Here is a 20,303-nt window from a genome sequence, read left to right as displayed (position 1 = left end):
GCATGGAAACTATAAGTTGTTTTTCTTTCTAAACATTTGATTGAATTATATGAAAGGTGTTTGAATTTGAATAGTTTTCCTTCGCAGTCATCGTTGGCGATACACTTATACCGGAAGTCCGGCATTTGTTGTCTTTGGTTACAACACATCCGGCGTTCAACATGTTTTATTGATAGCTACACAATTTTGAGAGACTAGTTAAGTTTAACAAGGTAAAAAAAAGATATCTCGTGCAAATAGAAATCAAAACAATAGCCCTATGTTTTTTTCATCCTCGTCTTTCATTTAATTTAGCTCAATCATATGAACAGTGAGTGATTACGCATACTAAGCCTATACATTATGTTAGCTATTGTTTAATTACTGAACTTTATTGTCTGAGCCTTTATAATGTAATTATAGCTCCATGAACACAAATCTAATTGTACCCGTGAAAATTGTATACCACACAGGCATAACAGACTTCATGGATAGTACCAGCAGTGAGCTGAAAAATGCCAGTCGAACGTCTATCCAGGTAAAGCTTCCTTCAGCAGATCAGGCAGTGCGACACAGTCCTCATGGACGATCACATCACGCAGGTTCACCTGATGCTGGTCGACTCTTCAAAGAACAGTCAGTCTCACGACGGGGTCACCCACAGCCAGTCATGTATGTTCAATGCATCATGACATATAACTGTGTGTTTAATGCATCATGTGACACCTCCACATGTCTGCTTGCATGTGTTTGTCTATGACTTTTCAAACGGGCATGTATGTGACTTAAATGTATGGGTCATGTATAGCATGAGTATGTTTGAGTATATTTTCATGTATGTGTGTATGTGGGTGTGGGAAGAGAAATCTTTTTGCACATAGATGTGTACGTATCTATCTATCTATTCCTCTTTGTGCATCAGGTTGCACATAAGGCCTCAACCAGAGTCCGCCACCGATGTCGATCGGCTGAAACACGCTCTAGGTGACCCCATGTCCAGCCCTTTCCTTTCATCTCCCTTTCCACTGTTCTTCTCCAAGTTTCCTTTGGGCGGCCTCGTTTTCTTCGGCCGTCTGGAGTCCATCGTAGGGCGACTCTGGAAAGGTCTGCTGTCTGCTGGCGGAGCACATGTCCAATCCATCGCCAACGCCTTCGTTGAACCTGCGTGGTGATGGACTCGGTTTCACTTCTTCGGTGGAGTTCTTCGTTGGTGATGGTGTTTGGCCAAAGATGTTAAGTATGCGCCTGAGGCATCTGTTTTGGAAGACGTCAAGCTTGTTACTGATGGTTTTGGTCATCTTCCAAGATTCTGATCCGTAAAGGAGGGTGCTGATCACATTTGACTTGAAGATTCTCAGCTTGATCTTCTGGCTGATGTTTTTTGCCTTCCATGTGCTCTGAGTGAGGCAAAGGCCTGACTGGCTTTCGCAGTCGGGCTCGAATCTCCACCTCCGCATCCCAGTGTTTGACATTTTGGACCCAAGATAGGTGAAACTGTCAACTTCCTCAATCTCTTCTCATTTAGTTTGATGCTGTCTTGGACTCTGGCGTTCACTCTCATACTGTTAGTCTTTTTTGTGCTGACCTTCAAGCCAAGGTTTCCAGCTGTTTCTGAGAAGGCCTTTGTTTTTTCCTGCATGTCTTGGTGGCGGTGTGACAGCAGGGCAATGTCATCAGCAAGTCAATCTTCCAGTGCTGTTGTTGCTGTCATAGTCATGGTCCATCTGAGCCTCTCCTCTCGCTGTCGGTGGAAGTCTTCATGATCCAGTCCATGGCCAGGATGAAGAGGAACGGCGACAGAATGCAGCCCTGCTTCACCCGGTACTGACGTTGAGGGGTCTGTGAGCTCCGTGTCACAGACAACCTGGGATTTGAAATCGCTGTACAGCATTGCAATGACCTGAACAAGTTTTGCAGGGACTCCGTAATGCCTCAGGATCTTCATAAAGGAACTCACGGTGGATGCTGTCAAAAGCTTCTCCAGGTCGATGAAATTGATGTACAGCGGTGTGTTCCATTCGTTGCTCTGCTCCAGAATCTGTCGCAGAATGAAGATGTGTTCGGAGCAGGATCGCCCAGGGCGAAATCCTGCTTGCTGTGGTCGGAGGTCTTTCTCAAGAGTTGCCGTCAGTCTTGACAAAAACAATCTTGCTGAAGACCTTGCTGGTGAGGGAAAGAAGTGTTATGCCCCTCAATTATTGCAGTCTCCAAGATCTCCTTTCTTGGGTAACTTGAAGATGAGCCCTGTCTTCCATGCAACAGGGACCTGCCCTGATTCCCAAATTTGCCTGAAGATTTCAGTCAGCTTGGGAGCTGTCACATTCACGTCTGCTTTCAACATCTCTGCTGTTATTCCATCTGCCCTGGTGCTTTGCCGCTCTTCATTGTCTTGACTGCTGCTGTCACTTCTTCCAGGCTTGGTGGGTCTGTGCAGATGTCAAGGTCTATAGCTGCTGGCTGGATGTCTGCAAGCTGAGGGGATCTGGTCTGTTCAGAACTGACTCAAAATGCTCCCTCCAGCGCTGTAGTTTTCCTGCCTCTCCTCGACGACATTACCGTTCACGTCTTTCACTGGCACATCACTGTTCTTAAACCCGTTGTTTAGCTGTTTGTTTATCTTGTACAGTGTCTTCAGGTCATTTTTACTTGCTGCATTTTCTGCTTCATCTGCCAGTTTCTCTATGTGATATCTTTTGTCGGTTCTTGTCATCCTCTTTACCTTTTGTTCAGTTTTGCATATCTTTGTCTGTGTTGTTCCTTCAGGCGTTCAGATCTGGTGCTGTTGATTCTTTGTTTGGCTGACTTTCTCTCTCTTCTATCTTCTTCCATGTCTCTTCTCTGATCCACTGTTCTTTCTTTTTCCGTTGGAAGCCCAGTATTTTCTCTCCTGATTCCTGTAAGACTCGATTGAAGTCGTCTAAGGTCATCTCTTGTTGGTCTCCTAGTGCCTGGAACTGTTCTTTACTTCCATAGCAAAGGCCTTTCGGTGGCTGGATTTTTTAGTTTGCCGGAGTCCACTCTCTGCTGACGTGCCTGTTTTCCTCGTGATCGACGCAGCTTCAGAGAAAACTGTGGCTATCACAAGAGTGTGGTCACTGGCAATGTCTGCTCCTCTGTAGGCTCTAACATCTTGAAGTGAGCTCCTCCATTTTCGGTTGATGATGACATGGTCTATCTGGTTCTTTGTGATCCATCTGGTGATGTCCATGTTGCCTTGTGGATGTTTTGTGTGGGAAGAGTGTGCTCCAATCAGTAGGTTGTTTTCTTCACAAAAGTCTGCCAGTCTCTCTCCGTTGTCATTGATGCTTCCGATTCCATGTTTGCCCATGACATGCTCCCTGCAGGTGTTGTCACTCCCACCTTGGCATTGAGATCGCCGATGATGAGCAACATGTCGTGGGCTGGAACGCTTTCTGAGGCTGCCTGGAGCTGATCGTAAAAAGCATCCTTGTCTTCTGCCTCAGAGTCATTTGTTGGTGCATAGCAGGCTAGCACTGTCAGCTTGGTGTACTTGGAATGGAATCTTGCTCTCAAAAGCCTGGGTCCATAAGGCTTCCATTCCAGCAGTGCCTTTTCCGTTTTCTTGTTGAGGAGTAGAGCTACTCCTTCAGAGTGCTGAGCGTCTGATCTTCCTGAGAACAAGATGGTATGTCCTGACGCTAGTCTCCTCTTTCCCGTGCCGGTCCATCTGACCTCACTGACTCCCAGGATGTCCAAGTTGTAGTTGTCAAACTCCTTGACTAATTGGAGCATCCTGCCAGTCTGGTACAAGGTCTGGACGTTCCAGCACCCCACCCTCAACTTCTGCCTCGGCTTCAGTAAATCCGCTGTCGGGGCGCCAGCTCCCTTTCGGGTTTGGCTGTCGTCCGTCATTAGTCCAGTCTCCTGGTGTGCTTCATTACCTTCGCCATCTGTGACGAGTTCTCTGGTTTTAGTTTCTGTAACAGGATTTTTTTTACATGGTGGGGTTGTTAGCCCTACCACAACCTATTTTACCTCTAGGTGAGGTGTCCACCTTAGTCGCCTCTTACGACATGCCTGGCTGGATGGCAGGGACCCTATTCTTGCAATGCTTGCTAGGCAAGCATACCCCGGGGTCCCACAGGGGGATGTGTACGTAGCAGAGAATGTATTCATGGAAGTGGTGAGTGTTGAGAACATGATGACCGTCATTCAGAGATGTTCATCACGCAATCTCATTTGGAAAAGATAATTTTTTATCTTATCTTATGTAAAAAGATCTTAAACTGCACCTGACTATTTGCAAGAGATAGTTCCTCCTTACCAGCCGTCACGTAGCCTGCACTCAGGCTCCCAGTCACGCTTCTGTCTCCCTGCAGTGGAAGACACCAGCAAGAAGCGCACTGGAGCCAGGGCCTTCAAAAATGCGGCACCTAAGCTGTGGAATGCTCTGCCATCGTCACTCTCCACGATCACCTCACCAACCATGTTTCGAAAAAGACTGAAGACACATCTGTTTATTTAAGACAGACTTAAACAACCAAGAAACACTTCTGTGTTTATTTTTTACTTTTCTGGTGTTTTATATATTTGTTCACTTTATCTTTTTCTTCTTTTTTTATTTTTTTGTTTTTTGCTTCGCAATGAGCATTCTTCTGAATGGATACCTGCGCATTACAAATAGACGTCATCATCATCATCATCATCATGTATATGTAAGGAAGTATAATAAGGAAATATTGTTGATAATCTTTCAGAACAATTCAACAAGCAGCCATCCTTACCATTGAGAATGCATGGCTTAGCTACCGTAATAAGCATATGTTTCACCTGCTCAAGCATTCAGTGTGTGCTGCGGTAAGCTGAAGACTCCTGGTTGTTTTTTAATACAAAGGTGTAACTCTCTAAAAATCTTATCACATTATGCCACCATTTTAAACTAAGAAGTCACTAATTTTCTGCAATTCTCACAGAAAGAATCTTTTCACATGCATGTGAATCAGTTGTCTATAGAAAATTAAGAGGTGAATGTTTAAAGTATCTTCCTGCCATATAAAAATTACAAGATCACACAGATGATTGAAGATAAAGGCAAAGAAATATCATGATGTGTCTGTCAAATGTTTTGTGATTCAGTCAGTGGTGCAGTATCAATCAAAAAGTCAGTTAATTAATCAATCAAATAAGTCATCAGTCAGCCAATGGTATGGTATCAGTTAAGTCATTTGCCAGTCAGTGAGTGTAATATCAGTTGTCATCAGTCAGCCAATATGTGGTACCAGTCAAGTCATTTACAAGTCACTCAGTTATTTGTCATCAGTCAGTTGAGTCAGTCAGCAGCTAGCCAGTGATGTGGAATTAGTCAAGGATTGTACTTTAGTCTAATTGTATTAATGGCACATTACTTACAGCGTAGAACACCTCTCCCCTTTAAAGTTGCAGAGAATTTTCATGTTATATAAATGACTTTAAGCTGTTCATAAGGTCATCAGATACACAATTCTTTTAAGACACAGTGGTAGGACAAAATAAAACAATACAAAAAAACAAGCAAATAGAATCGTTGAAATATTTGTTTACATAAAGGCCATGTAGGTGTTTATCTGAAGTTAATCAGTAATGCACTGATTTCAGGAGAGCTCTCTGTCCGGTGAAATCTTGAGGAAGGTTTGTCCCCGTGAGGCTGAGTTATTATGTGATAAGAGTTTCCAAATAAAAGTCAGGTTCAGGTAAAAAATATACTTTATACTTTCTGTGTTGTATAATGAGTGCATTGGGGTCTAAAGATTATTTTTAGATGATTGCATTGTTTATGTTGACACCATATTTACTTATTAACTTTTTATTTTTCATATTTGAATGGGTGTAGTGCTGCCTGCATGAAAATTTACATCACAGATTGAGAAACTGATTCACTTCACTACCTATAGCATCCATGAATAATTTAAATATTACAGTCCTGAGTTAAGAACAGTTTAAGATCTATATATTTTCACAATGCTTTTCAAAGAAAGACTGACAGAAAGAACAAGAGAGAGAGACTGTCAAAATGTGTTTGCACATACTGGTGTATTGTATGTATTTGCTTACTTATGCTTGTATATGCACAAACATAATACTTAGAAATTACAAAACGTTTGCATGTATCTGTTCATAAATAAATGTATGTCCTTTTTTCAGATTTGGTGGTAGCGAGTTTCCACCAATAATCTTTTTTAAGATATTTTATCACACAGACAAAGGTGGTCAATCTGTGAAATACATCAGTGGTCGCAAGATGATAAGACCAGCATCAGAGGTGAGAGAGAGTAAGCATATGTTAATTTGACATGTGTGAGATCAAACCCAATTACATGAATGAACACTAAAGATTTTATCTTTTACAAGTGGTAGTGACTCACCATGTCTGGTTTAAAGACCCACCGCGTAACAGTGTATTGGCTTAATACACTAGTCTCGTTAGACATCACGGTGAACTTTGTGGATTTAACACTGAGCTGCCAGTAAAGGGCCAGCTTCCAGTGGACAAGACCTCGCAGCTTCTGTAACACACATTTATTGGCTACGACACCTTTGTTTTTAAGAGTCTGTCTCCACTAATATCAATAACCTAAATCGTATTTTTTGAAAGTTACTTGCAGTTAATTGCAAAATCACCACAAAACTAGATTTTGTACCTGATCTCACAAGCTGAAAAAGAGCATAACAGTTCCATGTTTAACAGGCGGCAGAAGATTCCCTAAGACTTATGGGTAACCGCCAGTTCTATGACCAAATGGTCATGGACACAATCCAGTACAGTCAGACTACTGTCACAGATGAGCATGATGTCACCACTCTTAAAGACTACATGCAGGTGAGAGACTGCTGTAAACCTTCCTTCATTTTACCATGTCTTTCACAAGTATTTCTTTATTGTACCACAAGCCTTCCTCTATCATACTATACAAGCCTTCCTCCATCATGGCATGCGCATTCCTTCATCATCCCATAAATCTTTCCTTCATCACACCACAAATCTTTGTTCAACATACAAACTTTCCTTCAACATCACAAAACTCTCCACCTTCACATTACCTGCCTTTTATCAAAATACCACATGCATGCATCCAACACCCTACCACAAGCCACCCATTATAAAACCAGATTTCCATGGCCATTGTACATGCTATCACCACATCATATGCCACCATCATTACAGAGGCTTCCCATCACTGAACCACATGACACCAGGCACTGTATTACATACACTCCCTTATCATATGTAAGTTATAGATTCTCAACTTTTTTCGCGACTTTACCCCTCGCACATAAAAGTATTATCATAACTTTGCACTAACAGTTGCACATATTTTGGCAATGAGTCACGCAGCAAACTGGCGACTGTCTTCAGATTCTTTTTGTTTTAAAATAAACTACTACTAATGCATTGAAACAATAATTATTTATGTCGCTAGGGGTACGCATACCACCAGTTGAGAACCACAGGTGTAAATCATCTGTTGTCACCTGCTGTCTATCATCACACATATATGTTATCATACCACATGCAGTCCCTTATCATGTGTAAGCCATCTGTTATCATGTTACCTGCTTTGCATTACTGCCTCAACCTCTGCACCAGGGGTGCCCAACCTACAGCCCGTGGGCCACATCTAGCCTGCGAAGGTGCCTCATCTGGGCTGCTCATTTTAACCAGACACAACATCATTTCATTATTAACATCATGATTCTAGCAAAACCACCATATTCTGGATCACAAGATTTTATATAATATCCAGTCTGTCCTTCAGTAAGGTGACCAGACGTCCCGCTTTAGGCGGGACAGTCCCGCTTTTGACCTCGTGTCCCGCCTGCTCATCGGGCGGGACGCCCAATGTCCCGCTTTCTGGCTTTCTGGCAAGTCTATCAAATGTCCCGGTTGTCTTTAAAAATCACTTTTTTCGGCGTTCTTTGACGGTGACGACACCATCATCGGCATGTGTCCCGCTTTCGCCCCCGAAACTTCTGGTCACCTTACCTTCAGGCAAGAAAAGGTTGGGCACCACTGCTGTACACCACCTTGTCAATCACAGCACACCAAAGACAAAAACTTTTTCTTGGTTTCCGCTCATGATGTCTTGCATACCTATTTTAAGCAGCTACTGTGTGTTACAAGATAACAGGCTTTTCAGTGTAAATCTTGTTTTTTTCCTTTTCACTGGAATTATACAGTACCTATCCAACCTAGATGAGATGCCTGCTACTCTTGGGGGTCGAGAAAATAACTGGAGAAAACTCACCCTTGAGAGTAAGACCTACAATACATGCTTGCACAGATATGGACACACAGTTATGACAATACCTGTTATTACAATTATGAGTAATTTTCAGCTTTATATTTTTGATCTAAACTGGCCTTTGTGCAGAAGGCAGATCACTGTTAAATACTGTTGTATCTGGAACATCTTAATGAAAAACTGTTTAACAGTAAACTTGCATTTAATTTGATACAAGTGATACAAAGCCATCTGAATTAGAGTAGGATAGTAAAAGAGATGAAGAATCTTATGTCAGTGTTAGGAAAGTTTAAATTTCCACGGATTGGAGAATGGCTGTTGTTCTTGTCTCCTTACCAATCTCCTCATTTTCAGATTTACCAAGACAGACCATATTTTACGATGTTGTTGACTATGCTTACAACCACCGTATGTCCCCTCGACTTAGAGATGTAATACCCATCTTACTGACACATCCTGTGACACAGGAAGTGCAAGTTGAGCATATAAGGACTATAGGAAAGATAAGGTTTGATTTTACTTTCACCTACTTCCTTTTTTTCTGTGTTCCACAGACTATGCAAAGATGAAAAGCTAGTTCTAAAGTACAGTCATTCAAAGATGTGTTATAACTTGCATGTCCTATTCCAATTTCTTTTAGATATCTTATACAAATACTTCGGTGCATTATGTGTTTCAGCACTCCTGCTACAATCCATGAGTATACACCCAAGTTTAAGACACCTGGCTTGCAAGGTGAACTGTCTGGCAGGCGCACCAGACGGGCTCAAGCCCGTGCCCTAAAGATGAGGCGCCTGTACACCAGTGGACAACAGGTTTGCAAAGCATGCTGGTCTCCTCCTTGTTGCAATGACTTGCTGCTCCCATGCAGCTAATCAAGATTTTCTTCACAAATGTTGTCAGGTCACATGACAATGCAATGCTTGCAACACACAAACTGCTTTGGACCCAGCAACTTCCACAAAAGTATTGCACATATTCTTTAGGCATAAAATGTGTTCTTCCTCTATCTGCCCTTGAAATTTAGGTGAGAATGGGATTTTATAGATGCAAAATTTTATATTGCTCCACCTATTGAAATTTTCCTTGCTCATTACCAAGCAGTCTTTGTCAGTCTGCAACAGGCAGTGAAATGCCACAAGAGATGAACGCAAAAGCTAGCAACTACTTCATCCAGTCCAACATCGATGAAGATGGGGAAATTGAAGAAGAGATGGATGGTGAAGCCAGTAGTCTTTACCAGTGGACACAGGGCCTTGGTCTCAATGATGACTTCATGTCAACTCCACGGCCCCTCCCAGCACACTAACTGCGAGTTACATCATTTCCCTTATAGACTTGTCCTGCTAATAAGTTACATCATGTTACTTAAAGACACTTCCTGCTAATATATCATGTGACTTAAGATATCAGAGCTTTGCTTAGGGTAGTTTTATAAACTAAGTGTTCTGACAGCCAAATAAACTTATGTCTGGTTGTGATGTGACAATGCCTCATCTGTGCTTTGTTTTGGATCAAGCGAAGAATATTAAATTCCAATAAAACCTTTACAGATATTGGGATTACATTTTTATGGCAAACTGGGAAAGAAAAGGTGGATGGACAGTGTATATTTTGGGGCAATTCTGTGTTCAGCATTGATCAGGTGTATGCTGCTGTATATGTGGATGAATAACTACTTATTCAACTATTACTACTTGTGTAGCTTGAGAGCTAGAAAAAAAGAAGCATGTGGTTTGTTTTGTAATATAGTGTACATTTGTAGAATGTGAAGAGTTATAAAACTGCTGATACATTGTATATTTATCTTTTGTTTTCTTAGTGTGCTGAGAATTACATTGGTACATGTATTAAGTTTTGTGCTTAACTTTTTGTCACAACATTTATAATTATAAAGCAACTAAAATATTTAACTTAAGCAAACTTCACAAACTTAGTATTTTGAAAAGTAATTTAGCAGTTTTACCTAACTAAATATACTGTTTACTTCATAAAAGGCCAGTTGCTACACAAAACAACACTACTCAAAACCAAGTATTTATGTCTCTTTTTTTTTTTTGCCATCCACTTCAAATCTTGCACGTAAATCTTTTCGTGTGAATTTTTCTCCATAAAATCTGGCAGAAAAAAACTGGTCAAATTTTCTTTTTTTGTAAAGCTGTGATGTAAAACACTATTGCTTTCCACTGACCAAGCATTGCTATCCATAGTTTTGCCCACAAAATCATCTCTATATCAACAATATAAGTTTTCTTTGTAACACAGGCCACTTATCACAGACAGCCCAAAATTTCAGTTTTTAAAAATTTTTGCAAATAAATCACATGTTCAGCAACTTACATTCTAACTGTAACCAACATGGCATAATGCTCCAATGCCAAAGGAGATCACAACAAATATCAACAGGAAGTAAAGGGAGGTAAGTCATCTCAAATGGTGAATAAAATATGAATTGTTCCTCTTGCATCAACTATACACAGGTCACAGGCATGCTGATTAACACCTTGAAAGGCAGACAACAACCAGAGCATGTTTCAATTCAATTACATGCAAAAGAAGACCAGCAGATCATAAGCAACATCCAAAGTTTTATTACTTTATAAAGAAAATGTCTCAAGAACACAGACTTGAGAAAAACTTTTTTTTTTCAAACTGTTGTGCTAATATTCAATCGTACAGACAAGAACATTCAATCACATCACTGATACGGTATTTCTTTAACAGTCGTTCTAGTCCGACAGCACTACACACACTAATATCCATGACCTGGCAACAAGTGTAGTGACTAAGCGTGCTGCAAATGGTTGAGCAAAAGATATCACTGTACAATGTTCTTTCACTGAAAAAGTGAGACAGTATCCCCATTCTGGGATATTTTTTGTGGTCCATTCCTTTTATTGCTAGAAGTCAAAGATGGAACTGCTGACTCCAAGACATTTCAGCTTTCATTTCTTCCTCACCTCATGAGTTTCTAACTTGCTACCTCCATTGTGGTGTGGGCAAGTCAGTGTGGAGAGAGCTCAGTAGTGAAACACTCCAAATGCTGCAGCCACACATACTAGTGAATCCTGTGAAAACAGAAAAAGAAAGGCAAGACCAAGCAGAGAACACAAATGTAAGTAGGTAGCAGCCTATAGACAGTGAAATGCAGATACCTAAAATGTATTATTTTATTAGGAAAGCAACAAAATCAAGAATTTAACATTTTGGAATTAACATTAAAATCATGCAAAAAATGATAAACAATACGTCTAAGATCAAGGAGATTGCTTGCAAAGGCAACACTGAAAAGTTTTCATGGGTTCGGTGTCTAGAGTTACCCCTGAATTACTTTTCTTAACTTCCTGGCAATACTGTCATGTTAACCATCAGGTAACGACTCTATCTTACACTGTTTATAGTATCTACATCCCTCCATACCTTCATCCATTGTTTTACATTCTACTCTTGTACCTCATCTTGATGTTGTTCAGTGTGTCTATATATACCTTACTGTCCACTGGCTGTTATCTTTCATTTATAATTCTTGGTTGCCATGCTGCGTGTTTTAAGTTCGCATCATTATTACAGTTTTTGTCATGCTTTAGTAACAACATGCGATTATTCTGCATACCTGCTAGGATGGCCAGGGAATATGAGTATCTGTGATATCAGACATCATGCCACTAATGGCATCACTTAGCCTCAATACAAAAATTAACAGTGTAGTAAGACAAATGTGTTTTTGTACTGTCACCTTTGATGTCAAAATTCACTACAAATATAGGAAAGTGAGAAAAAATAGTAAGTATAGTTTAGATTGCAGGCTGTGTAAATTTTTGTTTTGAGCACAAACCATGTTGTCTGATACATCAGCAGCATCAGCTGAAGTAGATGGTGTACATTCTTGTGAATAGCTATCATTATTTACATTAAATGTTTGTCTGTTGTAAAATACTACTTACATTTATATACATATCTTGTGCATAACTGTCGGTATCTGCATCCCAGAAACACCTACAAGCCATTCTGGAAAGGGAAAATGAATGGTGCATTTGCATTTAGTATAGTACACATTTCTTGAGAGGGGGGATGGGGAGCTAATGGGACATTAAAAACAATAATTTATGATGGGTGGGATGCTAAACAATATTTCCAATTTTATAGGCAATACCAATATGTACTGAACACACTCATATTATGCAGACAGTTCATTTCTCAAAGTATTACTTTGCATGTAAATCTCATGAATTTTGGTATTTGTACTGTTAAAAGTGTTGATAAAACAGTCTACATAAAGTTCTGAGCTATGCCTTTAAGCTCAGTGTGGGTAAATCATGCAATTAAATGGTAAAGCAATGTCAAAAAAAAAAAAAAAACCTGTTTTGTGGCCTAGACAGTGTTCTTATTCTGCATTTACAGCTTCTACAAAATGTTACTCACTTTGTGCCCTGGCCACGTTGTTCTGCAATTACCACTTGAACAATAAATTTGTACCTGTCATATCCCATATCTGAAAACATGCACACATGTCTTGATCATACAGAATAAAATCTCTCACACTCACACACGTGTGCACACACATTATACAAACACCATTTACATCCACATGGCACATTTATAATAATTATCTAGTTCTACCATTCTATAATAGTACTAATTATGGAAGGCTAATCATACAATCTGAAGAAACTATACCTGAAAACATGCCAATATAAAAATAGAGAACTACCGTTGGCTAGCTTCCAGCTGACTATGTAAATACAAGATAAAAATTATAAATCTATTAATTAATAATAAGCAAACACATTATGAAGCAACAACCAGCATTGATTGCCTGACCTTTTAACTTTTGTTTGATGGTGTCTGAGATAGTCCTGGTCCACTCTGTAGCATTGTCTGGTTCATAAACTTTTCCTGAGAGTTTGTCTGTGAGCACCATATGGATCATCTCCTTGACCATCACGGATCGAAACCTACACAATATGAACATCCCAAGCATTATCTGAGGTTTGCTATGTAATTCTGACCTTTACTACATCAACAGGCAGTAGTTAAATGTTGCATGCAACTACAATCAGTAGACAAAGCCAGTGTGTTTATAGAAACTGTTGGCATTCATTTTGGTAGCATTGCCAAAGTAAATTTTTTCAATGCACAAAAAAAGAAAAAAATGATCCTGAAAAAAGCAGTGGACTGAAATTGCACTCTGGCTTGCTCTAGTGCCAAAGAGCAAACTATAAATAAAGAAGCTGATAGCTGAGCATGGGCATCAGTGACAGGAGACAGAGTATCTGGACTGAAATCCTTTCTGATGTCAAATGGCAATTCTATTAATTTGAATAATTAGTTTGTTATTTCTACTTTCCAGCTGATATTCTTGGTTCCTTTTGCATCCAAGCAGAAATTTCACAACACTGACATTTAAAACTGATATTGAATGGGTGAAGAAAAGCAACTCTCAATCATTTCAATACTTCGTGCAATTCTTTTACTTGTATTTCACTGAATGTTATTAGTGTAGGGCAAAATATCTTTCATCATCAACACAAGAAAGGCAACTATTTGCTGCAACACCGCCTGTCGGTTGTTGACATCAATTTAGGCCAAGGTCACTCATTCAGATGACCCACATACAAGCTACTTGAATATTTAATGCACATTTCCTTTGCCAGGGGTAATGCAAAAGGTCAATGCAACAACAGTATACTGAAAACCCTCTCTCCCAGCAGTAAAATAGATGATAGGACTACTTGGCTAAATTTCATGGAAGACTAAGTTAAGTGAAACTGAGCAAAACATGAGGTTTTAAGCAACTATGTGCACATTTCTTTTTCTCTCAAAGAAAGGAACCTCTTCCTCAAAACATGCTAATGAATGTGTGCACAGATTTTACTTTTACCTTTTGTAGCTAGAACAGATTTTTAAAATATATCTTTCCCCTTTTTGCAAGCAGTCTTTTAAAGCATTTAAAATCTGCTTGAAATCCGCTGCTAGTGCACATTCAGACACAAGGAATCTTTAAAAATATCTTTAAACTCATCATTTCCAGAAACACTGATTGACTCTCGTGCATGTTTGCATGAGCACACATTCACATGTGTGTGAGAGAGAGATGAGTAGCCTCTAGCTAAAACCTGAAATTCTAATTATTATTATTTGATAATTTTAAAATGAGTTGCTATTTGAGCACCTTCAAAGCCTTAAAATTTTTTTGCACTTTAAGCACAATATGCCAGAAAAGACAATAGCATGAAAGCCTCATGCAGACACTATATATATCATTGTAAACTTCAATCAATCATAAAAGCCATAAAAAATTTTTAAATTCCCCATAACCAGAAAACTTACAGTTCAGAAATATAACCCTTTTAATCCACCATACAAAACGTTACAGATGAGCCATGCAGATTCCAAAGTGAAATAAGCAAGTAAATAAAATAAAATACTAAGAGTTGGAGATTAGTAAATATCAAAATATACTGTTTATCCTCATGCATTTGAACTAATTCAACATTTCCCTCTTTATATTTTGACCACACAGATAAGCACCAAAAACTATTTTTTGTGTAACTGTCTCTCCTTGCTGCCACCAAAATGTTTGCTAAAATCTTTAGAAAACATTTTAATGTTACATCAATAATAACAGCTTTAAAAATGTTGCACAAGGTATCCTTCATCCAACATCACTTCTGTCTGTAAACCAACTCTGAACTGAGAGAAATGGAGGTAAGCAGGGAACCTAGAAATTTTTGCTATGCCAACAGAAGTGAAGCTAGTGACAGTAACAACTTACTCTGGGTACATCCTAACAGACGAGGCAGAATTATACTGTTCTCCTCACTTAATGTGTGGATCCCACATTTAACAGTCTTTATAAATATGCCACTGTCATATCACAGTTTGAAGCTGTGTATCTCTCTCTGTTGCAGCTGAAAACTGGCACAATCCCATGATAGGTCGAGCATGACTGATCGAGTGATGATCAAGCAAGCAGAACTGCTCTCAAAGGGGACACAACAATTTACATGCACAGTGTTACTTGCTCTTGAACTAAAACCTGTACATGTGTCTGTGGCTGTATGATTTTACATCTTTCTGTTGTTTGAATAAGCAGAAGGAAAGCAGCATAAAAAGAACGTATTTTTACGATTACTTTTACCATTTAACTTTTAATCTACGTAAAGGACACTTGATTGAAAACAGACCTAATTTACCAAGAACATATAGTTTGGGTCTTTTTTGTATGGCTAATTAACACTTATGGGTGTCTTTTGTGGCTGATAAAAAAAGTTTCTTTCTTGGTATTGCTTATTACTTGAGTTTTAATCATTACCTAATAGAATGCAACAAAGTTTGGTAATATTTATTCTTTATAATAAACATGACAACTTATCTTTTTTTCTAATCATAATTGTCTTTCTTTCCTCATTAAACTTTTCAAACTCCTTAGCAACATGTCACTTCTAGCAAGATGATTATGCACACTAAAGAGTTCACCCATAGCTACTTTAAGTGGGGGTTTTTTGTTGTTTTTTTGTAGCAAATCTTCCGAGACAATTATATATAGTCATGTTTGATTCAGCAGTGATTCCAAGATTTAGCTAAGAAATGTGGAAAATATTGACAATTAGAAATCTGACAACTGGCAGATACTGACATTATGAACATAATATAAGCCTTCCCTTCCGTCCAAAAAAAAAGAAACAACACACAATTTTGTTTTCAGATTGTATTAATTTTATGATACCAGAAACTTCATGAATCTAAACATCACTGAGAATGGGTTAACACAAGTTAATTAACACTTTAAAGTGATATTTTTGCCTGATGTATTTAAAATAATAATGCACAAATAGGCACTACACTTATCAAAAATATAATTCCTATCAGGTCTCATTGTTTATGGCAGATTTCATAACTTTTGCTGAAACTCAAAAATGCAAAACATTTGGTGTTGTTTTTATTTTTTACTTTATCAAACAAATGAGCATGCTTAAAAATAAACTTGTTTTTAACTTAACATCAAACAAGAATTTCGCTTTCAGAACTTGTGTATTTTCTATATCTCAACTCATCTTACTTGTGTTGAAAGTTCGGTCTAATGACGTAAGTGTTTTCCTCTTTGCCAGCTTCCTGTGCCCCAACTGAGTCCTTTGGCTTTTCCTCCTTTTCATGCTTAGTTCCATGTAGCTCGCCTTCCACTCCCATGTTCAGAAATCAGTGGCACGCTGTGTAGCTGAGTGTAACCGCGACTAACAAGATGGCGCCTTGGCAACGCCATGATGACGCGGTGGTGAGAGTGGTCTCCCCGAGGTCAACCCACCTGTCGTCTCAGGTGAGACGGGAAATACCAACCGCGGAGACTTCGCAGGACGTCACGCCGTGCAAACCTTCATCAACAAACAGTGAATCACTTCAAAGGATTTCTATACTACATGGTAGGTACAATTTTAACCTTACCCACAAATAATGGAGTTAAGGGAGTGTAATCTTGAAAGGCAGGAACAGACGAACAACACCTTGTAACTCTTACCGAGGAAGACAGTCATGTGTAGTTTTCATCACCGTAAACAATTCCCTGCAACTTCTTATGTTCGGCGTGAAACAGAGGTGTAATACGTAGGTATTTTGTTGAAAATTTGTGGATAATATAGAAAAATCTTATTTATCTTTGGTGACTGTTTAAAGTGTTTTAATGACGTCACCTGATTGGTGGCCACGCCTTCCACGAGCGTACCGTTAAGGTTTCCGTTATTTGAACCCGAGACGAATTTACTATGTAAGAATTTAGATTGAACTCACTTTAACCCACTAATGTTAATCTGATCTTAACTGAACAGACGTTACTGTGGTGCATTTATGAGTCGTCACAGTACGTGGGGGATCCCCGCGGGGGATCAAACGATTTTTCCCCTCCCGCCCTTCCCTCTCCAACCGCAAAATCGTGTCAACAGATCCGTACAGCCCATTGATCGCCACGCGTGGAATACATAGGCTGTCACGAAAGCAGTTAATTTCCTCTGTCACAGACCTTCACAAGGACTATATACTATTGCTTGTAAGTAAATGTGATTGTATCTTAGTGTAAATAAATAGGACACAAGACATATATATACATAACCTAACCCATGCATATTACGGCCGTGTGGTGCAACCAAATACGTTGGCATAGAACAATTGTTAATACAAGAATAATCATAAGTGTGGAATTTATATAGCACAAAATCATGGTCATATAGGAGCATTCACTCAGTGCTGGATGCAAAAACTATGGTAATGTTGTGCATGAAGGAACAGAAAGATGGACAATGATGAAATTTAATACTAAAGAAAATGAAGATGCAGAGGTAGCAGTGACTATGACAGGTAGTCAACAAAGAGATCAACAGGACAGATCAATCAAGAAAAAGAGGGAGGGAGAGATAGAGGACTGTATCAAGGAAAAGGTGTGTTATTAACATTAAATAATGCTTTTTGGTCTTTAAAAGATTTTAACACTGGTTGTCTACTTTATTTTTTTTCTCCAGCTAGTTAAAGCAATATCATTTTTTATAATTATCACTGTAATTGTCTGTTACTATTAATAACAACTTATTTAAGTTGTCGAGTAGACAGAGCTTGCATTGAAAGGAGCAGATCGAAGGGATATATGTCTGTAAATTTATAGAAAAAAAGTTCGCTTTAAATGCACACTTCAAGAGATCTTTGGGTTCTTTTCATTTTAAAATATTATTTTATTTTGATTTTAATAATGATGGACATTGGTGAGAATCTCAGTCTAGAGGTTAGTGTGCCTAATTTCAAAGCAGAAAGTTAGGGTTATTATGTGTATTTAATTTTAACGTTAAATAATGTACTAAGCAATTCTGTTTGAGAGGGTAAAGCACTTGATATCTCTTGCATGTGTGTAAACATTTATGTGTACATCTGCTGGCAACCATATTTATTTGTGTGTGATTGACAACAGGCGTGAATGTGTTTTCAAGTTAAGGTTGTGTATGTGGTGAGTAAAAATTATTTCTTTATCAACCACTGCTGTCACTGTTAGTCAGTTACTACCACCGCCTAGTCTCTGAAACGGATTGAAGCGGCCCAGCTCTATCCTAAAGAGGGAACATTTGTACAATTTTTCATAAGCTGTGATCTCTAAGAACAGCTTTACATAAGGGGATGGAGCTGAATAGCAATGAAAGACATCACACAATGAAAGACTAGAAAAGATAGGCTAAAAAAAGATCTCTTGGGACATAAGGAGAGCTTAGAGTTCAAGACTGCATCCAAGTCTCCCACTACAGCTTGTGTGAGGATAGGACTCCTACTACAGCTTGTGTGAGGATAGGACTCCCTCTACAGCTTGTGTGAGGATAGGACTGTCTCCCCACAAACTGTCACAGAGGTGTAACACCAAACAGTTCAGGTGTAAGCTGGCAGCTGAGTTCACTTCTATGCTCCAGGTAGCATGTGTAGAGACAATGTGCATTGTTGTAGCGTTGACCTCAATGCATGACGTCAGCACACCCCTGTCATGTGATCAGCGTGAATATGAGACTGCATACCGATCGTCTTTATTTTCGTCGCCGCCGTCTAAAAATAGAGTAGGACATCTCGGTGGTGTTTCCGCCGATTGCCCCTCAGGCCGTCTCGACGAGTTGAGCAGCACTGACACCACGTGAGCATGGACGTGTACAGGTGGAGGATGGATGTGTAGAGGTGGATCACGGACGTGTAGAGATGGACTGCTGTCTGCCGAGACCAACGCTTAGCCTCTTGCGAAGTTCTCCGCTGTTAGTCTCGGCGAACCTAAACAAAGAATGTGACTAAACTTGAAGCTGTTTAGTACCCTGCCTCGTTTTAGTAGTTAACTGGGGAAAAATCGTCTGCCAGCAGTCCAGTGATACAAGTTGGTGATGTGAGCAGTTCACGTAGTCAGGGGAAGCGAGAAGGAAAATATTTATACGTCTGCGGTCTCCTCCATAAATAATGTTGACTTCCAACCCTCCGACACACAGGGAATGTCATTAGTGGGCTTGTGTGATGTTTGTGTTGTTCAACATTGTAGTTAGCTTGTGAAAGTATAGAGAAGTCAGGTTTTCTGAACATTATTCTTGCCGGGAGCCACAGTCTTTGTCGCCTTAGGACCGATGGTTAATGAAGTGTTTGTCTAATGAACAATAAATGTCAGCTACTGATGGTCAGCGGCAGACAGAATGAAGGTGGGATGAGAGGGTAATGGTTGCCTAGTCATTGCTGCTCGGACGTGTAGAGGTGGACTGCTGTCTGTCTGCCGAGACCAACGCTTCCCTCTGTCGGCGAGCCTAAACAATGAATGCGACTAAACAGGAAGCTTTGTATACTATACATTAGTAGTTAATATAAAAATCGTCTGCAATCAGTCCAGTAATACAAGTTCGTGTTAATGCTATTATCAGGCCTGACGAGAGAAGGGAGGGGGATAAAGTGGGGAGGGGTGTGGTGTACCCGGGCCCGCGGCCTTGCTCAGTGGATTTGTCCTTATTCTTCTTTTCATTTTCTTTTTCTTTTGCAGGAAGGCTGACCTACCATTTCCCCATCTGGGCATTGTTTTTTCTATGGAGCAGGATGCAACAGGTTTGATCCTTTGATGTCAGTTTTCTTCATTTACTAACCATGTACTCAGGTGTAAACAACTGAAGTAGTGATGTACATTGTAGTGCACGTCCTAATGTTTACAGTCTGTGTGTTGTTACTGAGTGAAATGTAGATATTGACAATCGAATTGTAAGCATGTTATCATATACTGGGCAAATAACTGACGATTACGGGGCCCGGAGAGGTCGTGTGCCCCGGGCTGGTGCTGACTTATGTATAGGTTGTCATGGTGACCACGAGATAGACGCCTGTTCTGTCCACTAGTTTCCCTGCATAAACCCCCGTTTACAGACATGTGGAGAAAAGGTTTGTGGCTGTGCCCTTATCGATATCCAGGTATTGGTGCTTCCCCATGATGCGTGGCTGTCGCCTTGACGACGGTGGGATATCGATCTCTACACAAGATGAAGAACAACATCATTATCTGCACTTTTATCTTTGACAATCTGCCTCCGCCTTGCTTTCTTACTTTAC

General features: G+C 39.7%; 3 protein-coding genes across 4 annotated transcripts in view; 2 read left to right on the top strand and 1 right to left on the bottom strand.

Annotated features, from left to right (window-relative positions):
• Positions 1 to 53: 53 nt before the first annotated feature.
• Positions 54 to 10,019, top strand: LOC112554756 (putative uncharacterized protein CXorf58). Its single transcript, XM_025222744.1, has 10 exons — positions 54 to 212; positions 453 to 651; positions 4,698 to 4,797; positions 5,575 to 5,669; positions 6,121 to 6,238; positions 6,665 to 6,796; positions 8,155 to 8,230; positions 8,574 to 8,727; positions 8,899 to 9,034; positions 9,334 to 10,019. The coding sequence occupies exons 2-10, from the start codon at positions 467 to 469 to the stop codon at positions 9,526 to 9,528; spliced, it is 1,191 nt and encodes a 396-aa protein (XP_025078529.1). The 5' UTR covers positions 54 to 212; positions 453 to 466; the 3' UTR covers positions 9,529 to 10,019.
• Positions 10,020 to 10,266: 247 nt separating this feature from the next.
• Positions 10,267 to 16,495, bottom strand: LOC112554757 (tctex1 domain-containing protein 2-like). 2 transcript variants are annotated; one of them, XM_025222745.1, is made up of 5 exons: positions 16,282 to 16,495; positions 13,041 to 13,174; positions 12,642 to 12,711; positions 12,164 to 12,227; positions 10,267 to 11,287 (listed from the first exon to the last, which is right to left on the bottom strand). In XM_025222745.1, exons 1-5 carry the CDS (start codon positions 16,407 to 16,409, stop codon positions 11,240 to 11,242), a joined length of 444 nt encoding a protein of 147 aa, XP_025078530.1. In that variant the 5' UTR covers positions 16,410 to 16,495; the 3' UTR covers positions 10,267 to 11,239. The 2 variants fall into 2 exon arrangements, with proteins under 2 accessions (XP_025078530.1, XP_025078531.1); XM_025222746.1 differs by lacking the exon at positions 16,282 to 16,495 and adding an exon at positions 14,995 to 15,566.
• A 15-nt stretch (positions 16,496 to 16,510) lies between these two features.
• Positions 16,511 to 20,303, top strand: part of LOC112554754 (guanine nucleotide exchange factor DBS-like) — a 46,838-nt gene continuing 43,045 nt past the window's right edge. Inside the window, exons 1-2 of the mRNA XM_025222740.1 lie at positions 16,511 to 16,639; positions 19,747 to 19,808. Of these exons, the coding sequence (XP_025078525.1) occupies positions 19,790 to 19,808 (19 nt within the window). The 5' untranslated portion in view covers positions 16,511 to 16,639; positions 19,747 to 19,789. The remainder of the gene's footprint in view (positions 16,640 to 19,746; positions 19,809 to 20,303) is intronic.

Source organism: Pomacea canaliculata, linkage group LG14 (genome assembly GCF_003073045.1).
Source record: "Pomacea canaliculata isolate SZHN2017 linkage group LG14, ASM307304v1, whole genome shotgun sequence".
NCBI lineage: Eukaryota > Metazoa > Mollusca > Gastropoda > Architaenioglossa > Ampullariidae > Pomacea > Pomacea canaliculata.
Note: the sequence above shows the minus strand (reverse complement) of the source record. Positions and strands in the feature narration are given on the sequence as shown.